The 22,642-nt window shown below is 44.3% G+C and overlaps 1 protein-coding gene across 2 annotated transcripts in view; it reads right to left on the bottom strand.

Annotated features, from left to right (window-relative positions):
* LOC147889410 (Man1-Src1p-carboxy-terminal domain protein) overlaps window positions 1-14,330 on the bottom strand; it is a 65,851-nt gene extending 51,521 nt beyond the window's left edge. The window contains exons 1-8 of one of the 2 annotated variants that reach the window (XM_087391814.1): window positions 13,924-14,330; window positions 10,609-10,736; window positions 10,389-10,460; window positions 10,088-10,233; window positions 9,222-9,336; window positions 9,006-9,086; window positions 8,620-8,748; window positions 6,605-6,683 (exon numbers count right to left, since the gene is read on the bottom strand). In XM_087391814.1, the coding sequence (XP_087247940.1) occupies window positions 6,605-6,683; window positions 8,620-8,748; window positions 9,006-9,086; window positions 9,222-9,336; window positions 10,088-10,233; window positions 10,389-10,460; window positions 10,609-10,736; window positions 13,924-14,122 (949 nt within the window). In that variant the 5' untranslated portion in view covers window positions 14,123-14,330. Of the gene's footprint in view, window positions 1-6,604; window positions 6,693-8,619; window positions 8,749-9,005; window positions 9,087-9,221; window positions 9,337-10,087; window positions 10,234-10,388; window positions 10,461-10,608; window positions 10,737-13,923 lie in introns of both variants that reach the window. The other variant, XM_087391813.1, reaches the window with a different exon arrangement.
* Between the last annotated feature and the right edge of the window lie 8,312 nt (window positions 14,331-22,642).

Here is a 22,642-nt window from a genome sequence, read left to right as displayed (position 1 = left end):
TGAAAGTGTCCCAACTCTCAGGGAGGGTACACAACAAGAAAGTAGCCTTGAACTCCTCATCAAGGTTCAACCCCTGTGCAATCAGCTGTGTAAAGATGGCATTGAACTCACTCAAGTGTGAGGTCATAGCTGTACCTTCCTTCATGCGAAGATCAACCAGCTTCTTCAACCAATAAACCTTACTGGCTGAACTCTTTTGGGCATAAAACTCTGCTAGCCTCTGCCATAGGCCATAAGAGGTCTTTTCAGCCTGAACATTGAACACAAGAGAATCACTGAGAGTAAGCATGATAGCAGCTCTAGCGGACAAATCTAGCTCCTCCCACTCATCATCTGACATCCCAGATGGCTTGACACCCTTCACCCTTATGGGCTTAGAAATCTTCTTTGGCAGAAGTACATTCAAACACTGTTCTGCCCATAATGCATAATTGTGTGCCCCTTCCAATTTCTTTATGTTCAGAATTGATGATTCACTTCCCCCTGATGCCATATCAGATAAGGAAAGTACCTGACTCCCTGTAAGTCAAAAAATGACTAAATAAAATTCTGATTTCTCAGAAAAACCTGCTCTATCAAGAGCCAGGAGCACTCACAATAGTGCTGTTTTTACTGTCAAAAAAAAATCTGCAGCAAAATAGAAAATTTCCCTCCAGTCACTGTACCTTCTGACACACTGTACCGTGCTCAAATAGGCATAAAACAGTAACTTCAGAATGCTGCAGCTGTTCCACAAGTGCTTTATCAGTGCATCATCAGCTGACTAAGCACAAAACACTGCTGTCCTGGACACTTCTCCACCTCAGATGAGGTATTGCACTGATTTTATATGCATAAACCACTTGTCATACACTGTTTTGTTCACTAAAAAGAGGCTCCAAAACACTTCAGCCTGTCACAAAACTGCAACAAAGAATGGGACAAATCCCAAGCAATCACCCTTCTGCCAAGGGGATAAAAGGCATCTGAAGGTCTCAAACAGTAACTCAAGTGCTCACGAGTAAAATCTAGGCAAAAGCCCCTTGATTTGACACCTGTACCAAGTGAAAAACACCTCAACACTGAGGTAGCATACAAAATACAGCGCTCTCCTGGTACTTTCACCTGACAATGTGATGCATAAACGGCCCTGTGTACACAGTAACAACACAGATCCCAACGTACAAACACTGAAGAGAAAATCTTTTGAGCACTGTCAACGATGGACAGTTAGGGACCGAGTAAACTCGATGCGCCCTGGCCAAGCGTGGCTCAACTGAGATTTTTCAAGGTGTCGTACACAGAATGTGACCTGCAAGAAATGTCACTGAATACACTGCGGAAACAAGACCAATGTGGGCACCCTGGCTCCACACTGCCTCAAGGCATACACTGCATAAACTTCCAGGCAAAAGCCCTTTGAAATTGTCACCCGAAAGCTGAGATTTGCACTCAGCAAAAGCATAAAAGCCCTCTGCAAAATCAAGGCATCTGACCTCCCCGAAACAAAATAACTGTGCAACCGCCACACACTGTGGCAATAGTCACCTCAAGCACGAGGGACACGAGTGTACTTGCTGTACCTCAAACACACAGTTTTAGAACTGAACAAGTTCCGGGAATGAAGAGCAAAGTGCTCTCTCTTTTCCTTCTTCCCCAAAAAAAAAATGTGCCTCCTGTACCTGCTGTACCTGTGCAGGGTACAAATCCACAAAAAAAAAAATCGACCTATTCCTCCCTGACGCAGTGTCCTCCCTGACGCAGTGACCGTACGGCGGCGTCCGTACAGTTTGGCCGCCTGTACGGTGTCCGTATGGCGGTACGGACGTCCGTACCCGACCGTACGACGGCTGTATGCAGCCTGTGCTGTGCGTTGCACAGCTAGCAGCAGCTAGCTGCTAGTACGTGTGCGAGCTGCCCCGCTCTGCCTGCGCGCTCGCCTGTGCGCTGCCCTGCTCTGCCCGCGCTGCCTGCGTGCGCTGCGTGGCAATGTGCCTTTACCCCAACAGTTTTACTTGCTTCCCACACGCGGGGGGCACTAGTGTAGTAGATTACATCATGGGATCCCCTGCCTTCACCTCATGTATCACCGACTTCACCGTAGCACCACTCCCTCCAGGAGCTAATCACACATACCTATTCTTCACTATCGCCACCCCATGCTTAGCCACACCACACACACCACATAGGAAGCACGGCACCTATCACGACATACACTTTGATCACAGCCTCTCCCCTGCCTACTCTGGACACCTAAACAGACTCCTAACCTACATCGATCACATACCACTCATAGAGGACCGTGCTGCCCTGATTAGTCGCACACTCCACGAGGCTGCCCTCCAAATCTTTCCCCACACCACACAGTCCACTAGACCACCACCTCTTGGTTCTGTACCCTGCAACAACTGGTACGATGCGGAGTGCAAGGCTTATCACCGACAACTCCGACTTGAAACCAGATGTCACCTCCCGAACACACTAGACACGGTACGCAAGTACCGACGTCTCGTACATCGGAAGAAGCAAGCATTTCTTCGTTGAAATGAGGAGGAGCTGCTGAACATTTTGTACAGCAACAACTCTAAGGATTTTTGGCGGAGATTCCTTGAGCGTAGGTCTCCATCACCCCTCACCGACACGAGAGTTTGGCACACGTATACACGTCATCTTTATGATGTCCCACACCAGCCTACTCCAAATCTCATACACACACCCCGCCCCACCACTTGCACGTTGTTCACTAGAGGGGGAGTCAAGGACACGACATTGAAACTGCACAATGGCCGAGCTAAGGATCACGAGGGGCTATGCACTGAGTTTATCGCATATGGGATCGACACGTTAGCCCCGATCCTAGCAAAGCTATTCAATGAGGCTCTTTGCCTTGTCTTCCCCCACACTTGGACACTCAACACCATCACCCCCATCCACAAGGCAGGGGATCCCATGGACCCGAGTAACTACAGGACTATCATGATTAGACATGTGATGTCCAAGATCTATGCAGCAGTATTGGATGCATCGGTCAACCTGTTCGCAGAGATGAGAGGGCTCAGAGCAAAGGGTCAGGCTGGTTTCAGGCGAGACCACGGGACTATGGATCACATACTCACACTCAGGGGTGTCATTGAGGAGACCAGATCACGGAAGGAGAGGGTATATTGCTGCTTTGTGGATTTTCGCAAAGCCTTTGAAACAGTACCTCGAGCTCATCTCATCACATGCCTACAGACACTGGAATTTGATCAGGAGATCATCTGGGCAGTCATGGCACTCTATGAGAGGGTTTCAAACCGAGTTCGGACAGGAACAGGTTGGACAAATGAGATCTTCAGTACCAAAGGGGTCAAACAGGGTTGTCCCTTATCACCAATCCTGTTTGGCCTCTACATTGATGAGCTTGAGACTTTCATGGGGGCTTCCGGAGCGACCAGTTGCTCACTTACCGGGATCATCATCAGGATTCTTCTTTATGCAAATGACGTGGCACTCTTGTCATCCACACCCGAGGGGCTCCAGCAACACCTGGATGCACTGCAGGCTTTTTGTTTATCCCATGATTTGGAGGTCAACCTTGGCAAGACCAAGGTCATGATCTTTAACACCTCTCGAGCAAACATGCAACGGAAGCAATTTACTTTCAGTGGGTCACCAGTTCAGATCGTATCCTCGTACACTTACTTGGGGGTCATCTTCTCCGGCCCGATCTTTACGATGAGACCAACGATGCAGGCCAAACTGAGTAGGGGATACGCCTCACTGGCTCAGCTAGAGAGACAATGCCTCCACTCCCACTTTCAGGACCCTCGGGCCAAGGCTCTTCTCTTCGACTCCTTGGTCCGACCAGCCGGTATGTATGGCAGCCCTTGTTGGGAACCTGACATGTCAGAGATTAGAGTGGACACGGGTGGAGTGCCTGCAATCCTCATGCTCTCACGGATGATTCACGGGAAACCATCTGTACCACATCACATCATTTAGGCCGAGTTTGGTGCTTCACTCCAGCTAGATGCAGCCTTTCAGACCATCGCATATCTACACCAGGTTCGATCATATGGGGACTGCACATCAGGGAGACAGAGGTTGCCATGGTTGGCTCTCGATTCCTCCATGAGGTTGGCAGCAGAGGGGGACGAGCGATGCTGGTATGCACGGACTCACAGATGGTTTGTGAGACTAGGGTTTCACATCGATAGGATACCTCCTTTTCAGTACAGTTTAGATGCCTCTCCGGTACTCCCACCCACCATCGCGATCGGGCCACACACCAACCAGGTCATTCGAGAGGATCTCCTGCAACTACACACCTTTAGGACCTGGTTGGAGCCGAGGGAGCTTCCAGTGAAGCTGAGTTTCTACAGAGATTACTATCTTCCTATTTCGGAGGAGGGATTCATCACACCATCGGGGTACACTGAGCAGGAGGGATTCATCACACCACCGGGGTACACTGAGCTTCATATGCCTCACTCACTACGGATCTCCATCGTACAGTTTCGGGTATATCACACCGCCTCCACATAGAGAGCGGCAGAGCAGAGGGGATCCCTAGGGAGCATCGCATATGCATATTGTGCAACTGTCACGAGGTTGAGTCGAAGGAGCATTTTATCTTCAGGTGCCCAGTGTACTATAAGATCCGAGGTCGCTACCACTGTCTCTTTAGAGACGCGGCTCCGAGCTCCTTTAATGAGGTAGAAAGAAACCAAGGTTGAGGCTGAAAATGCCAACTCAACCTTGTAGAAGTCTCAGCAAGGAAAGGAGAGTCTCTCCAATCCCTGAGAAAAGTAACTCTCCTGGAGGAGGCTACTCGAGAGGATCTTTGCATGGTTGCCCATATGGCCATCAGAGTGTGTACCGTATCTGTCCAAGTACTGGCCAAGATCTGAGAAGGGTAAACCTGAGAACCCTCCATAGCCTCAGTGCATCTGGCTCTCCAAATGTGCCATGCTGCAATGCTAGCTAAAACCTCCCATGGAGAGTCAACCAAGGAATGAGCAGCCCTGGAGAGAGTGCCCGGAACATCCTCTAAGGAGAACAACTCCACAAGGTGTCGTCGGATGTGTAGAGTCCAAGACGAGTCATGTCTCTTGAAGAAAACCTGGGGCCCTGAAAGAGTGAGCCAAGCCACTAATCCCCAGGTCATATACAAGGGGAGGCGAACAAAAGTGCTGAAAATCCTTGCAATCCCCTTCCATATGATTCTTGACTGTCTGCAATCCCAAAGGCAGTGTTGTTTGTTGACTTAAACGGAGTGTTACAGTCAGATCTTGATGTTGTCATGCATATAGCTTCAGATTTTTTTGCATCCCTTCTTACTACAGATCTGAACACACAGGCTAGATGATGCCAGAGAGGTTATTTGGCAGTGTATCCCTGTATTGGTGAAGGATGAGATGTATGTTTCTTTGGATGCACCTTTCACCAATGCAGAATTCAAGACTGCATTACTTGCCCTTCACAAGGGTAAGTGCCCAGGTTCGGATGGACTTATCCCTTCCTTTTTTATTACTTTTTGGGAGCAGATTGGTGATCACATTACATCAGCCCTGCAGGGTGTGTGGGACTCTAGTGAGATGCCGGACTCACTTACACATGGTCTCATTCATCTCATCCCAAAGGGAGACAATAGGAATCTTGTGTCTCAATGGAGACCATCACTCTATTGGGCACCTTTTACAAGATTCTGGCGAAAGCCATCAGTCTACGGCTACAAGTTTTTCTTCCAGATTTGATTCATGACACGCAGATAGGGTTTGTGCATGGCAGAAGTATTTTTTATAATATTTTCTCATTTTGGGAGGCCTCAGAATGGGCCATGCAGAGCTGCCAGAGATTGGCCATTCTACTCTTGGACTTTGAGAAAGCTTACGACAGAGTAGACTGGGATTTTTTACAGGGTACTCTATCTCGCTTTAATTTTTCAGATGCATGGATTAGAGGAGTATCCTCTCTCTACAGATCAGCCCATAGCAAGGTGCTCATTGGGGGGGTAAGAGGGGACAGGTTTCACATTTCTAGATCAGTCCGCCAGGGATGTCCTCTTGCCCCTTTTCTTTTTCTATTTGTGGCAGAAGCTATGAGTATCTACATTTTCTCTTCTCATTGTCATACCCAGATGTATTTGATTATGTATGATCAGACTTAGGATTCAGCATGGGTGATGATGCTCGTTTTAGTAGCTCCACCCTTACTGTGATTTTTATCAGGTTTTCTTTCAGTCTCATAGACCCATCGGTCTTCCGAAGACTCTAACAAAATTTCTTTCTTTCTTTCTCTTCTTGGGGTGGGTGATTTAATCCCACTGGTGTACCTTCTTCAAGTTTGCCACTACGTATAAATGATAGAATCGGATATTAGGGTTTTTGTTTTGTTTTTTATCATAGGACATGCTCCATGCTCTCCCACTTTAGGTATCTGATATTATAGCTACTTGTTAGGGTCCCACAGATATATTGGTCCACAGGCTTTAATAGAACTTTCTTTCTTTGTTTCTTTTTGTCTGTGTTTTTTTGTGCTTGTGCCACACGTGCAATAAAGCATATTGATACCATCATCGGCTAGTCAAAACATCCAAGAATCAAAGCATATTATGATACTTTCTATAAGAGTCAAAGCTTACCTTGCCATTCCCAGACAACCTTCGACTCCCCTTTTATCAACTTTGGATATTGATCAATGCGAGAATCTTTACATACCATCTGCTCGACCTGGAAAATGTAAAGGTCAGTTGCAAACTTTCAATGCCTCAAACAGCTCAAACAGCTTCAAAGTCCTATTACTATGAAATAAAAAACGGTCACATCTCTGTTAATGATCCAGCCGTGTCTCATCTATTCTCATGAATATCATCCACATAGGTAACAGAAGAACCTTTTCCGTTTCATGGGAAAACCTTAACCTCTTCTGATACAGATATGAACAATAGCGTTTCTTCCTGCACTAGAGAGGTACTGAGCGCATGTCATTTTCATCTCAGATTGCAAATAGAATCTCAGCTAAGCTACAGTGAACCCAAACTTTCCACGTTCCTCCTTTGGTCTACATAATGTATACATCAAAGACTAAGGTTTGTTGTACAGAAGAATTCTTTTGTTTTTCTTTTTCTTTTACCAGGGCTGTGTGTCTGAGGAAAGGTGTGTGCGCGTCCCCATGTGTGTGACAGGGCATGTCATTTCCCAATTTTTTGCAGCTATGATAGCCTTCTCTCTTTCTCTAGAGTTTGTGGTCACTGCATATGCACATAGAAACTAAAGCCCTTTGGTGGCCCATTCAAAACCAGCCTACTTTATAATCTTTTGCTGTTGGTTTAGGTCATTTCAATACTAGGAGATCTGCATAGGTCTGGACCATTCTTGAGGACATAATTGGGATATTGTTCAGCTCTTCATGTACTCAATCCAAATATCCTATTGGCAAATAGGCTTTAGACAGGCTAATCTCAAATCACCCCATGTAGTGAAACATCTTGACGCAAATTATACCATAGCCATCTAATGTTGCTGAAAACACTCCAAGCTTACCAGCATTTGTTGCCTGATTTGTAGTTTCTGACACTATCAGATCTCTTCACATCAGAGAACGATCTGTGGCCATACCTCTACTTGTTCCAAGGAGTCTTGAGCCCTTGGACCTACTGTTCTAAATTGAATGTGCGCTCAGGAAATTCCCCGCAAAAACAAGGTCCCATTCAGTAAGACAAACACAGTCATCCCTATCTATGAACAGCTGGCCCAATTTTGCTTAGCTTGTACGTCATGCAACCCTCCCTATCACTAATGCCAGGAGAGGTTCAGAGAGGGCAGCATGCTTCCTTCACTAGATCGGGGAAGCGATTCGAGGCTTCTTTCTCCCTCAGATGAGCATGTGAGCTGGAACATTCAGGGCCTTGGTGGTGTACCTCATCGCCACTGTAGACAATTGATACATGATCAGTTGCATCCTGGGGTTTGAAGGAGGCCCATTGATATTCTTTTTATCCGAAGCACAATAGGGATTACAATAATTCTGATAAGCTGCTTTCAGGTCATACTTTTTGGTCTGCTACAATTGGCACCACTATGGGAGGGACTTGTACTTCAGTTTCATCCACCATTCTCCCTATTGTAGGTGGCCATTGTATCATTATCTATCTGGACCAGGAGGTTGAAAATGAATCCAAGAGCTGATGAACACCTCACTCCCTACCAGTGAAAAAGCCCATATCAATGAACCATTTGAATGGCAGACTCATTAACATAAAGGGAAGGGGTCACTCAGGGGCATCTCCCTTCTCTTAGTTTCAAAGTGATATGACAGGAGTGATGCACCACACCATCAAAGGCATCAGTGGAAGGAAAAGCCTCTTTTATAATCTCATCCTCCTAGCTGGCACTTATTGATTTTTCCCATTGTCAAGTAGTAGGATCTCCTTGAATATCCTTCCTGCAAATTCTGATTTGCCTAAACTTATCTTGATTAGTTATACCTTTTACCAAAGCTAGATGTTCCCACATTTTCCCTTGAGAAAAAAAATACATAGCTCAAATTTCCCCCCAAACTACTCATATAGAATTCTAATCAGGTTGCAAAGGAAACATCCGCCCAACTGGAAAGAAAGCTGAAATTCAAAGGAAGATCTTCCCTTACAGCCCTTACCAATAACCAAACAGCATTTCGTTTTCGTTCACTTGGATTGAGCAGATGATCCCGAAGATGCGATGCAATAACCCATGTTTCTTCTCCTAACATTTTGTGTCTTGCCTTGTCTTCCAATGCTTCACAAACCTGACAAGGTATCATAGCTGAAAGTATATCATCATGAATTAAGAAGAGCCATACAATATTACCATGTCCATTGCTAATATAATATTGATGAATGTCTAGACAGTTTGTATTTAAGTCAATTAAGACACATTTAGGTGAGACATATTCACGAGACTGAAAAAGCCACCCTAATCGAAAGCCTTGAACTTTTTAAACAAATTAACTATGGGTTGAGTCTAGCAATTTAAATTGATCTTGAAGAAGATGAAGGTTCCTACCTGCAAATACAGTTGTTCAGCCCGAGCAGAAACTTTTCTATGTTTATGAGCTTGCATCAGGAATTTAACCACAAAGACCACCTGTAAGTAGAGTACCTTGTCACTATAATACCCACTTCAGTTTTCTACAAGCATACAAAGCACTACAGCATTTGAAATAGTGTTCTTTGAACCTTTGGAATTACTTCAACATTAAAGCAGAAAAATGGGATATACCGGTGTGAAAATAAGCAGTAGAACAATATAGTTCGCAAGAACCCACTCCCTTATGTGACACCAATAAGGTTTGTACCTTTCCAACAGCTCGACAGGACACTGCAGCTCCTGCATGCTGAACATTATGTGTTGTCAAGTTGGTAAAATCCAGTAGAATCTCTTTATCATATTGAGAAACTAAAATTGTAGGATATGTCAGAGTTCTCCATCTATCTTCAAAATAAAGAAAAATGCTATCAATTTCAACATGAATTGCCTTCTGACATGTAAGAGATTTTGACTGAGACCAAGTTAGAAAGAAAATCTGCTTTATTTCATAGACATTAGGCAAAGAGACTTTGCAATTAATCTAAAAAACTCTTCTCTTAAGGCCTATGGATATGCAATGAGGTTCGTGGCAAAGTTTGCAAGATATTGCAAAATATTATTCTACCCCTCTAACTATGAAAGACAGCGTGCCCTCTCCTTTGGGGCCTAGACCACATGTTATGAGAGCAGAGATATAGTACGACGTGTGGGCAAATAGTAAGTGAGTAGATGACAAAGTATTCAATATTGAAAAAGACTGAAGATTATTTGTACATCTGGACACGACCTACAATGGAGAAACAGACTTAGTTTCTCGTACAAAAGTCACTCCAACAGCACAATCACTAATACTACGCCCATTTTTTGAAGTTAGAACATGTGAAGTAGTGTTGCTTGAACAGCCCCAACTTCATTGACAAAGCACAAATTTTGTGCTTTACAAGCATAAAATCAGACCGTAAAAGAAATAAAGGAGATTTCATTCCTGCTTTAGTACAAATTTCACTTTTCCTGTTACTGTTAGAAGAAGTGCAGTAATAAATTATTTCAGCACAGACCCTTCAAGATTCGTTCTAGTCACGAGTTGCTCTTTGGCAGTTCTCATGGCTTCTTCATGTGCAAGCCTGAACTTTGCAGCATCAATTCCCAAACGTTCATCTATCCAAGATTGCTTCACCAATTGAGTGACCTCGTTTTCGGTTAGCTGCGCTATTAGAGACAATCTTGTCAGCTAACATGCACCATCCCAATATTATACATAACATTAGGCAGGCAACACATCTCCTGTGTGCTTTCCTAGTACACAACAGCCTTGCTAATGGAGGGCACAAAATTCAAGAGTCCAGTGTGGAAGCAAACCCATGTTGGTCCTGTCCATTTGCAAAGAAAGGGGCTGTACTTTCCACATACTTGCTGTATTATGAAATCAGTCTGCAAAAGAAATCAATTGTTAGCAAGACATCAAAAACATTGATTGTTATGGCAATCACTATACAGTTGATGTTATCAAGACACGGCAAAGCAAGGCATCACATCCAAGAATTGGGATGGGTATCTTCTAGGATAGCCATAACCATACAATCTCTTTAACAGCTCTGACAGTTTGTGGGTCTCGCACGCAAAACTTGCCCTGCTTGTAAAAGCCTGGAAAGCATTCCAAATGTCCTTCCCAACATTTTCCATTATGCGGACAAGGTATACAGGAATCTGCACCCATGTTCATTATTTAGCAGCTTGAGAAATGAACACAAAACAACCCTTTCTAGAAACATATCTGCTAAAGTAAAAGCTACAGAAAACAGATGGATAAAACAGAGCATGACTGAAAAACGCTTTTGATAAATTGATCATTGATTGGTTAAGCTTCTATCATTGTCCTGCCTTTTGCCCTTTGATATACAACACTTCGGAAGGAAATGCCTAGCTTCACTCTAAATACGTAGATGCGCCTGTCCAAGTTCAGAGTTGCATAGGTACGCTAAATTCTGTCCCCCCCTCTTCCCTGCCCAATTACCTTTCTAATTCAAATTTGCCTGACCCAAACAAACATAACAAACATGAGTCTGCTTAACCCTTTTCCAAACTTGATATTAGCCTTCAATAAAACACGTCACTAAACCTTAGATCATTCTCAATATTCTTAAATAAAATACATCATGAGACCTTAGATCATTCTCAATTTCTTCAGTTTGAATGCGTCCAAGAGAGAATGCTCAACAAAGCACGTGGCACTTTCTTTTTCGAAACCTGACATTGATGCAAAAAATTGCAATTTGCATGTCCACCCATCAGCCCACGTCATATGCCTGCTCCACCAAAAGCCTCATGAGAAGGACACACTCTACCAACCCCTTGAATATTGTAAACCCTATTTTAGCCTACACTAAGTACGTGCATGTCGCCTTGTCTCTGCCTAAATAATTAAGAATCCCCCATTTTGAAAAGACTTGCAGCCTCGTTGGATGCCATCTAAAGAATTTTGGTGATTGCACAGTAAACTTCGAAGGCTCTTTCAAATGCAAAAACCAGCCTACATAAGATGACCTTTTCAATGCATTTTCATCTTTAAGGTCACATGAAGCCGGCCTTCGGAACCCCAAAGGGCGGTAAACCACAACTAACTCTGATTACACCGTCAATTACAGCCACTTAGCATCCAATTAAACACACCACATCAGATAGCATAAAAGAAAGTACAGATGAGGCTAGAATGCCCCTGCTCAATGATCACACAGTGACACCGATTGGACCCAAACACTTGGCGCCCCTTGTGGTATTTCTTTATTCTTCTTTAGTGAAAAGTAATAGCAAAATTACAACCAAGGCGCACCTTGAACTGTTCCCACTGGCTATCACTGTTCACCGGCCCACACTAGGCACACACTACATCAAACTGGCAAACCGTGCGGCTGGCTTGTGTATGGCCTGCTCACGGGCTAGTGAACGGAGAGTACACAATGTTGTACAGATGTGTGAGCAGGCTGGTTGTCGCCTTGGGCAGCGTGCAAGTACGAGGTAGATAGGCTGGTGCTCACCTCGAACTGTGTGCTCACCTTGGGACACTTGTGGGCAGCTGTTTCTGTTCAATGCTTCATTTGAAGCTGGCTGAGCATTTCGAAGCTTGGTTAGCTCAGAAAGGGATGCACTTCGGCACGTCCTTTGATGTTGGCTGTGTAATTATGCTTAATTTCTCTGCTTGACCAGATGGATGTCCTTGTGGGCACTAGTTGCAGCTATGGAACATTGCGTGGCTAAGTGGGGCTGCTGGTAACAGGTTTTGACTTGTGTGCTGTGGTTGGGCAGAGATAAATGCCATCTGCCAGGGATTGAGCAAAGCAATGACCAGCATAGTATATGCTTGGTAAGAAGAATGAACATAGAGGCTATGCATGGGGGTCATGTTGGCCAATGAGCAGTGGGCTGTGTTTTTGGGGAGGCTGGTTGCATAATAGTTCAAAATGAATGCTTGCAGAGTAAGTTCGTGCTTCTGAGCATCGTGGGCAGTTCAGTTATGCTTTCACCCATTGTTTGGGTATTCCAATGAGTGAGTGGACACTTGTGGTTGGCTGGGAGTGTGTGTCCAGTAAGGGCTGCTAGTGACAGCTCCCGGGTTCTCATGCAGGTGTTTGCACTGAGAATGGATGCCTATTGTCACATGGTATGAGAGCAGAGCCCTGCATGGCTAATGTGGTGTGATACTGATGCCTACTGACTAGTGGGAAGAGCACTGAATGCGAGTGAGTTTGTACTCATTGTGTAATGTACTTGTGGGACTCTTCAATTAATAAAGAAATACCGAAAGGGGCACCAAGGCTTTGGGGCCAATCTGTGCCTTTGTACTTGAGCAGGCGCGCTCTAGCTCCCCCTATCTGTGTTTGGACTGTTTGCTGAATATTTTAATGTGAAGGCTTTTGGCTGGTTAGTTGCTTTACCACCCTCTTGTTGGCCTTGAGGCTGGTTTCAAGTACGTACACATACGAGATTGCATACACCACAGGGATTGAGTTAGGCGGATTCTATGACTCAAAATGGGGAGGTGACAGCAACACCAGGCGTTCGACTTCAGGATACTGTTTCGTGCTTGCATCAGGGGCATTTCCTCGTTGAGCAAGAAACAACCCTCAGTTGCCCTTTCTTCTACAGAGGTGGAGTACCGAGCTGCTTGCACCACAAGAAATCAAATCTAAAGGACATATAAACTTCTCTAGAGATGGTGGCATTTTTTGTCAATACCGTACGCAATCTACAATTCCATCTATTTTGCTTTGAATGAAGATAGTTCGTTTTGACAACTCATGCCTTGTTAAAATCAATACAGAAACTTGAGCATATTTGTTATGCTACCCAAATAAATCATAGACATACCAGTATCGCAAAGCGGACCCTCCAAGAAATTACAAAATAGCTTCAAGAAAATTTGACAGTTCAATCAGCCTCTTGTTAAGCCTCAGTTGGATCCAAAAGGAAACTCAAAAATTACGAAATAGATTCAAGAAAATTGAAAGTTGAATCTGCCTCTTGAATTTATCAATGGGGCAATAGTCAAAGGAAAAGGGAGAACCCTTGGAGTCACATATTCTTTATTTCAAGATTCAGTTTGATAAAAGTATCACCCTTCGCCTTCAAATTGGGACAGCACTGATAGGGCCCAGCCCTCAACCCTCCGTCCCACCCTCCCACCAAGTCCCTCTCAAACACCTCTTATTCACAATCCTCGCTAATCATGCAAAGTCTTCATGCACAGTAGGCACAGGTGCTGAAAGTAACCAAGAAGTCAAGGAGTCCAGCAAACAGCCCATTTGCCCCCCCCGGCCACCTTGATTGAATACGGTAGCCGAAAATTATTTCCATTTGGCCTCCTAATGGCAAACAAGCCTGGGAGCACAATGTTTACCATCAGCTTCGATGTAGCTATCGCAGAAGGGCAGCTGGCGTCGTTTCTGCCACTCAACAAGCGTGATTCCGAAGAAGGCAACAACGGTAGCGACGACTATGATTGCAACGAATTGGAAGAGCTGCTCCTTAAAAGAATTCCAGTCGGAAGGAGGATCCAGGACATGGCTGGGTGGCCGCTTCACATGGCCTTTCGTCATACTGAAATCAAAGACCAAAAACAGCCCAAAATGGAGTTGATGATCACGACATAGTAGAAATTCGTCAAGGTGTCAATCTCCAATCTTGTGTCCATCTGATGACTTGGTTATTGTGCTCAAGATGGAGAGCCCAAAATGGAAATTGGGAGACTCTCAATGCTCTCTCATGGTTAACAAGGCAAGAAAGATGATTAGCATTTCATCAAGATCAAAAACAAGTTGAATGACTTTTGTCATTCATAAGGGCTCCCAAGCAAGGGTGGAGCTTCTTGGCTACATCACGCTTGGAGATCGAGAGTGGGGGGGAGACTTGAGAGCTTGAGAGAGAGCGAAAGAGAGAGAGAGAGAGAGAGAGAGAGAGAGAGAGAGGAGAAGAAGTGGGAGAAAATGGTGGAGCTTACAATACTCTCTGGAAAGATAAAATAAAGCAATTTCGCTTTCAAGGGCCATCATCTCAACTTAGGCCTCCCCAAGCGCAGGCCAAACATTTAACCAAAGGAGTGTTCCCATAAAACATTTCTTTCAACAAATCACAAAACTTGGGGTTTCGAATTTTTGAAGTTTACCCTGGAGAATTTGCAAATTTTTTAGCTAAAATATAACTACATTGCCTAAAATTTTGCAGGTTTATCAAATTGAGAGAATATTTTTTATAGGTGAAAATGAAAATGTTGCACATTCATTGTATTCAATTTGCAAGTTTTCTGAACGGAAACCCCTATTTTAGTTTTCCACCTTGGATGGACTAAATAAACTCCCACAAAATAATTTTAGCTGTCAAAATGAACCATCACTAAGAACTTCCCTAAAGGAAAGGTCAAAACTATATGTCAAATAAGTCCCTTCTAATGTCTCTCTCCCTCTCTCCCCCAAAGAATAAACTTCACGGATCTTCTTTCGGCCAAGAGTGTGCCTTATGTTTAGTGATACCTTTCTCAAAACTATGACAAGGTGATGCACAAAGACTTCAAAGATACTCAAGTTTCAAGGGTCTCCATTAGTATAAGAGTATGGCCCTTTATCTGGGGATACTTTTCAAAAAACCATGACAAGCTTATGCAAAAAAGCATACAACTTTCTCCACATGGTGCACATCACCCATTGGAACGCAGAGAATGGATACTTCATAGATAATGCTTCAGTAGCTATGGATACAACATATAATGGTCATGATTGCGAATGAATGCTTAACCTTCGTATGCTATTCTACATGAGTTATGGGGAGTGATCTAATGGCCCATGGTTTGTAAAGGATTTCTTCACCTTTACAAACCTTGACTTAGTTTCATCAACCAGAATCTGTCATCACATCTATGGTTGGTCAAATAGATATGCCTATGCAAGAATGTGAATGATTCATGCATAAAGAAAGCTTAAGGAAAACAAATCAACAAGGGATGAGTAATGGACATTTTGGCATTTCCATTCCATAAGAAATGACAAAGTGGCACTACCATTATGAGTCAATAAAGCGTGAAGAGTGGACTACTATGGGAGAACTACCCATGCATGGATAAAACTACATAGGAAAAGGCTGAATGTTTGAAGCTATAAACAAGCTTGCCCTCGTGCCTCCACTCATCCTTTTCCTCAAGCTCATTCTATTCTTCTCCAACTTTACAAAGTGTCACTAACACAATATGACATTAAGGCATTACGAGCGGATTGTTATGGGAGAACTAACTATGCATGGATTATTACAAACCAAATGGTTGGATCCATAAGCAAGTCCTTCCCTGACACCTCCTCTCATCCTTTTCCTCAAACTCATTCTCTTTCTCTTAAACTTTACAATTGAGACCCACAAAACTTCCTTTATAGCTACGACCATTGCTTGGCCATTTGAATTACCCTAATGTGTGGTTGCGTTAGCCTTCCTCTCTTTAGCCAAACATGATATGTTTCGTCTATTGCCATGTTCCTCTATTTTGGAAATGGAACCACACGCTTATCCTTATCGGGTGTTTGGTGTTCCCATCAATGCTAGAGTGATCTCCTTTGCTGGAATTAGGATACACTTCCTCCATGTAGTGAGCCTTCTCATTCTTGGCTCTTAAGGGTTTATCATCACAAGCAGGAGCTCTTCTAATTGTTGGAGGTAGTCATCTTAGGCATTGTAAATATTTTGAAACACTAAGTCCACTTCCTTAAGGAAACCCATCTAGAGCTCCATCAACTTTACCCACAGTATAATGACCTAGTTCATGCTTCCAACACGTTCTTCTCCATCCTCTACTTTTCTTATAAAATGGCATTAAATCTACTCATACCCCCTAATGATTTTCACCCGATTCCTCTACCCACACTAAAGGCCCTTAATCTCAACAAATTATTCCATACATATAATTCAACCTAAGCAGAAGGTAATTTGAAAAGGCCTTCAATTTTCAATAAAGAAATTCGATTGATTTCTTAGGTGAAAGGGTGGAGTACCCCAATTAAGCTGAGGGATAGCTTCAAAACTTCATGCTAAGGGGGACTTGAACTCAAGAGATCCACTTTGCACTCTCAAGTCTTACCACCAAGAAAATGAAGGTGTTGTTGAAGGAGAGAGGGGAAGCCCCCCCCCTCCTCCCCCTCAGACTTCTTCATTAATCACTATCCTCTTCATTCCTCCCTTGCCTTTCCATCCCTAACCTCCTCATTTTTAAATTATTTTCGAATTGGGGGGCCTATGTGGTTGTGGGTTCCTCCCAATAGTTTGATTTTACCCTTATCCTTTTCTATGTATTGGCCAAGGCCTCAATGTTGTACTCCAATTGACTTCTGAAGTAGGCAATGTGCCCCTTGCATTTCTCATGATATGAGCATTATGAGTAGTAAACTTCTTATTCCATCAATAACGATATGAGGTACTCCCTAAAGTACCACCCTTTTAAATTTTTGAACCTTTTGGGGCCCGTGCTTCATTTGGTTTGCTTTAGAAAGAATTGAAAATATAAACAAGGAGGGGAGGGGTAAAGAGGAGAGTGATTAATGAAGGAGTCCCTCTATAGGTGCCCCTAAAAATCAGATTAAATAATTGGGAGGGAAGAACTAATTAACCTAAGTGCAAGCATCCACTACATGATTAATACATGTTATGCTGTTCAAATGTTGAAGAAATAATGTGTCCTTGCCATCATATTCAAATCCCAAGACTCCAAATTGAATGCAAATGCTAGAGTCATTGATCTCACACATGTGGCGGGAAAGTATATTCTCCCTCGACTGTCTTTTGGCTTGAGCATTGGGACAGCTTGTTAGAGAGATTTTTCTAGAGTTTTCCAGAAGTAAGCATGATCTATGTTTGCTATGTTGTCTCGAGATGTATGTTTTGAGGAGAAAAGAAAAAAATTATCATTTCTGTCCATAGAGCATATTGGATGCATTGCAGCTTGTTTTGGGTTGTTTTTTTTTTGCTAGATCATAGGAGTAGTTAGTTTGAGTAATTGCTAAGGTGTGTGCATTGCAAATCTCACTAAAAACACCAAGAAATGAAGTTTCAATCAAGTTTAGAAGTGGTGTGAGTGCATTGCCAACCACCCCTTTGGAAAATTCTCATTTGGCACTTTTAAGTTGTTGCTTTTTGTTGTTTTTTTATTTGAGTAGGTAGATTAGGTAGAATAGCACCCCCCCATGCTTACAAACCTTGCCCATTAACTCAAGAATTTACAAGAATCACCAAAAACTAGTTGGCGACATAGCCAAACAATGTGTCGCTATGTTAAGCTTAATGCACCAGCTATACAGGAACTCGTTGCATTAAGCTTAACGTAGACTGAGTGCTTTAATTATTATCACATACTATTAACAACCATTGACCATGCTAATGGATCTGGCCCATCCATTGCCAAGCTAGTTGTAGTGTCAAATCCAACTTGAAAATGAAGATTGGAGTGGGATTTCGAATTGGTTTTGGGTGGTTGACAGTCCAACTTGTAGAAACCACTCGTTTGGGTGCCCAAAATTATTGTTTTGTGATGTTTTCTATTTGTGGTAGGTAGTTTAGGTCCCTAACAATCCCCCTATATGCACACAAACTCGGAACAGAACTTTAATAACCACCAAGAATCATCAGAAGAGAGTCAACGACACTACGTGTTCCCAGACATTTTCTATCCCGCCAACCTGACACATGTCAGTCACCTAACCCATCACCTTAATTATGATTTATCAGGAGTTGCTATTCCATCAGCCTGACAAGCGTTGACTCGATGCCATAACCACGATCCTGACCAGTGCCATTTTGGTATCCCTCCAAGGCAAGCTATCCTATTGGTGGTTAACCCTATGATCGTTGCCATCTTTCCATCCTGCCGACTTGAGTTATCCCACCACTTGTTGCTTTAACATTAACCCGACAGCATACCAACCCCAACCCAACCTGCTAACATGTGTTATCTACTATCCCACCAACTAACGCCTTAAGGCTAACCCTCCAACCCATTGACATAAAGCTAACGCTCTGACAGGAGGGATAGCTCTGGGAACAAATTCTCATATAGAAAATATAGAACTGAATTTGAGGTAGGGTGTACGTTTGCAGGATCTCATACATGCACTTGAGGTCCAGGAGAATTTTGTCTAAGGAGCCTGAGCCTTAGGACAACATTTTGAACTACATAGAGCCCACCTTTGCCTTAGTTTTGGTTCAACTCTAACAAGGAGTTCAATTTCCAGCTCTCACTTAGTGTTAGGGGCCCGACATAGTGATCCCTCCACTAATGAGACAAGACTGAGAGCTTGAATGAGGAAATGCAAGAACCCATTGGCTCGAGGGCCTCCAAAGCCCCCTACACCAGCATATTCTCTTGCTCCTTCCGTAGCCCCCAGATTAAGGGGGACTATATCCAACATGTTTGGATGGTTAGGCCAAACGGATTCAACAAAAATGGAGAACCCTTTTGCTAGTATGCCCATGAAAAGGGGAGGCCAGTGATGACAACCAGAGCCATTGGTAGGTACTGAGGCCATTTTTGTGGACTCAAGACCCACAATCTTCACTGTGCACCTTGACCCAAAGCGCATGGAAGATGAAGACCCATGGATGAGGGACTTTGCAAGACAAAACCCTGGCCTTGGAAACTCACTAAACTTCCAAGGGGGAAACCCTTATGGACCTCCGACCTTCCAAGTGCCCCCAAATTCACCATTAGGCCACAAGCCACCAGCTATGTGCCCTTACAAGTTCCACGTTACATACCAATGGAAGGAGCATCCATGCAAATGCCTGTTAACCCACTCCCTCAGGGAGTCCGATAGTTTACTCCCACAGTGACAACCCCAATGTTTGGGGGAGTAGGGCTTACAACCCCAACATTGGCACCGATGAATCAATGGACCCTCCTACTAGAGCAAGGCTTGAGGCCACCTCTACATCGTATTAGGCCCACAAAAGTGCCGTTGCCTCAAGCTTCCCAAATAGGGCTATTGGATGAGGTGATGCACATCTTGGTGGATGCACTAGGGGCCGCTCCACTCCCGATTGTACCCATATTTCCAGCAGAGAATAGCAATCCCTCTAGGACCCATAGCCATCTCCAAGCTGATAACTAAATTTCTTGGGGAAGGAGATCTGGCCTCCCACATGGAGCAATTTGAGCAAATATGTGAAGCATTTGGTGCTCCTAGAGATTTGGAAATGGTTAATGCATTCGGCCACAGCCTGGATGGCAAGTAAGTTACAGTGAGATGTATGCCAAACAATTATCAAAGGCAGACAATATGGAGCTCCAATTACAGATGCCATCGCCCAACTCCCTCACGTACTGCACACAATTTTGCAATGGAGGCAAGGTCACTGCACAAGCTACTGGGCACACCATCCTAGAGAGAGCAGAGGATTATAGGGCTAAGGTCAAGGACATGGAGGTGACTATTACAACGTTCAAGGATGAGCTCTCTACTAGTGAATCCCTGGGTTTAGACCATGATGGACTAGCTAGACAAGGTAGAATCAAGCCTCAAAGTCGCGAAAGAGAGGCAGACATAGGCTGAGGAAATGTATGCAAGGCACAGGGAGGGGTCTGATCAACAAATCTAGATGATTCAAGACCTCCTCGCATAGGAGCGAACCCTCACTGTTGCCTTGCATAACAAAAATGAGTAGCTTCTCACCTCTGGACGCCCAAAGGAGTCCACGCTGGAGGACAGGGAGCAATAGGAAATTGCCATGTATAGGGAGGTCTCGGCACAACTTACCACCTAAACACTATCCCCATGCACAATCCCCCAAATACTTCAGATGCACTGGATGCACTCCGCACACAAAATGTGATCTTCCACATTGATCTCACCGCCCCTCTTCCTCCCAACACACTCCCAACCATCCTTTGTCAAAATCCCGACCACTGTCACCCCATTCTAGCTATGTCCTACTTCTCACCAGATCTTCAATTTGCCAGCCTTTCTCTAGTCTCATCCCTCCAATCTTTAGACCTTAGCCGCCCACCCCATTCTCTTAAAATTCTAGGCGTGGTGTTGAATAGTCACCGAGTCCTCCAATTATCCACAAGACGATGACATGATGTAGCTAGTCAAGCCCAAAGAACTAAGCCCATGGGTTTGTACTCCCAAAAGCATACAAGCCGACGCTCAACTAGATGCAGACCTGCTTCGGCTGTTCAAACTCAAGGATATTTAGCTTCCTATAACTCCATGACCTATCACCCCCTCAACATTATCTCCAGTACTCACACGAGTCCTCGATCCCACACACCCCACAAATCCCACCCACCTTCCCCACACAAACCAACTCGAGTACTCATCCAATGCCTCCAACACTAGCACTGGACAACATGGGACCTCCTAGTCCATATCCTCCAATGCTCTTGTTGACCTACTAGATGAAGCTCTCAATACATTGCTGTGGCCAGCAAATCTAGTTGAGAGGTTGATCAACCTTTTGACTGCAGGGAATTTAGAGGACCCCATGCCAAATGTTGATGATGAGGTTCCTCCATCATCCCCCTCATCACCGCTAGATGTACCATGGCAAGCCAACCTCCAATCCTTCTAGAACTTACATGACCACACTCTCATGCATCATTGGGAAGGCCCAACTCGAAGGCTTCTGCCTTAACCTGTACAAAATAATAGAAGTTTTCCCCCTCACTACATTTATCACTCAGTCCTTCAACGATTGGAGATGAGCCAACTCGAAGCGCACACACGGTTGCTACAACTTAGCTCTAGGCACACCAATGCCCCTCATCGACATGGAGGCAAGCCTTTAACCCCACTGGCGCCTCCCCTTTTTGAAGAAGGAGCAATTTTGGTGCTACTATCATAGCGCACTTGTCGAGTGATGGATCCATCCCCTCTATATGCCCATGGAATGATGATGGTCTTCGGTCTTGGGCCCACTTTCAAAAGCTCTAAAAGAAAGATCCCAACATCATATACAACCTCCCTAAGTACAGCTTCCATAAGGAAATGACTCAAGAAGGATTTTTCTTTTTCCTTCATTCATTCAACGATACCTACAATTCGGTACCCGACCCCATGGTGGTAGTAGCGATGCACTTCAACTACGTTGTCCTCCTACTGCTCCTAGTACTCCCTGCCCATAGTCGTCCCATCGATGACAAACTTCACAATCTCAACAACCAGATTGTCTTTGACCCCGACATCGTCCCTTCCTAATTCCAAGACTTGCACCTGTACCTTCAGGTCCAAAATCTTTATGGCCATCACATTCGCACGTTCGAGGACATGCATGCCACCCACTTCTGGAAGACTCAGCCTTTTTTCACATGAATCACCCCATGGAAATTGGACCGCTACGTAGTACTCCAAGCGGTCCTCTCCACTCTTATTGCAGTGCGACGAATGATCCAAGGACAGCTCTCAACAACAATAGGAAGGGGGGCATGTTAACAACCATTGAGCATGCTAACAGATCTGGCCCATCCAAACCCTACGGGTTTTGAGCCATAAATGGCTTGGTTGCCCAAATTGGCAAAGATAACACAAGAGCCATTTGAGGACAGAGAGAAGGTTGAGAGAATTAGCATATGCCTTGTTGCCATATGGGCCCAAGTAGTTGTAACAAAAGAGAGAGAGTGGTACAAGAAATAAGGTTGGCCCTCCCTTCGAAAGGTGACATGTATAAAAGGCCAAGTGGTTGACTTTGGTCTTCATTGTTGTATGCAACCTTTGAGAAATACAAGCTCTCTTCTTGCTCATGTGTTGAGATTGAGGTTAACTTGCTCTCCTGGTGTTTGCCATGATCCCCCTTCACCTTCTTCTCCTTCTCCATCCCCTTCTATTCTTCCCTCCCCCTCCCCTCTCTCTTTCTCACCCCCTTCTCCTCGGCGGTGGAAACCCCATTTCAATGATCCGTTAGGTACTTGAGTGACACGAGTGAAGGCTTTACTATGCAATGCCCCCACAAGGAGTAGCATGAAAGTGAGGCCTCTGTTGACACAATTCTAGCATCCCCACATATGTGTGTCTCCACCAGACAACATAAATACCTATCTCACCTACCTCAATTAACTGACATGTGGCATTAACTGAACTCACAGCTATCAAATC

Source organism: Dipteris shenzhenensis, chromosome 20 (genome assembly GCF_047967505.1).
Source record: "Dipteris shenzhenensis isolate YYH24624 ecotype China chromosome 20, Dip_SZ_1.0, whole genome shotgun sequence".
Classification (NCBI taxonomy): domain Eukaryota; kingdom Viridiplantae; phylum Streptophyta; class Polypodiopsida; order Gleicheniales; family Dipteridaceae; genus Dipteris; species Dipteris shenzhenensis.
The sequence above is the reverse complement of the archived record's forward strand: the minus strand, read 5'-3'. Positions and strand labels throughout refer to the sequence as shown.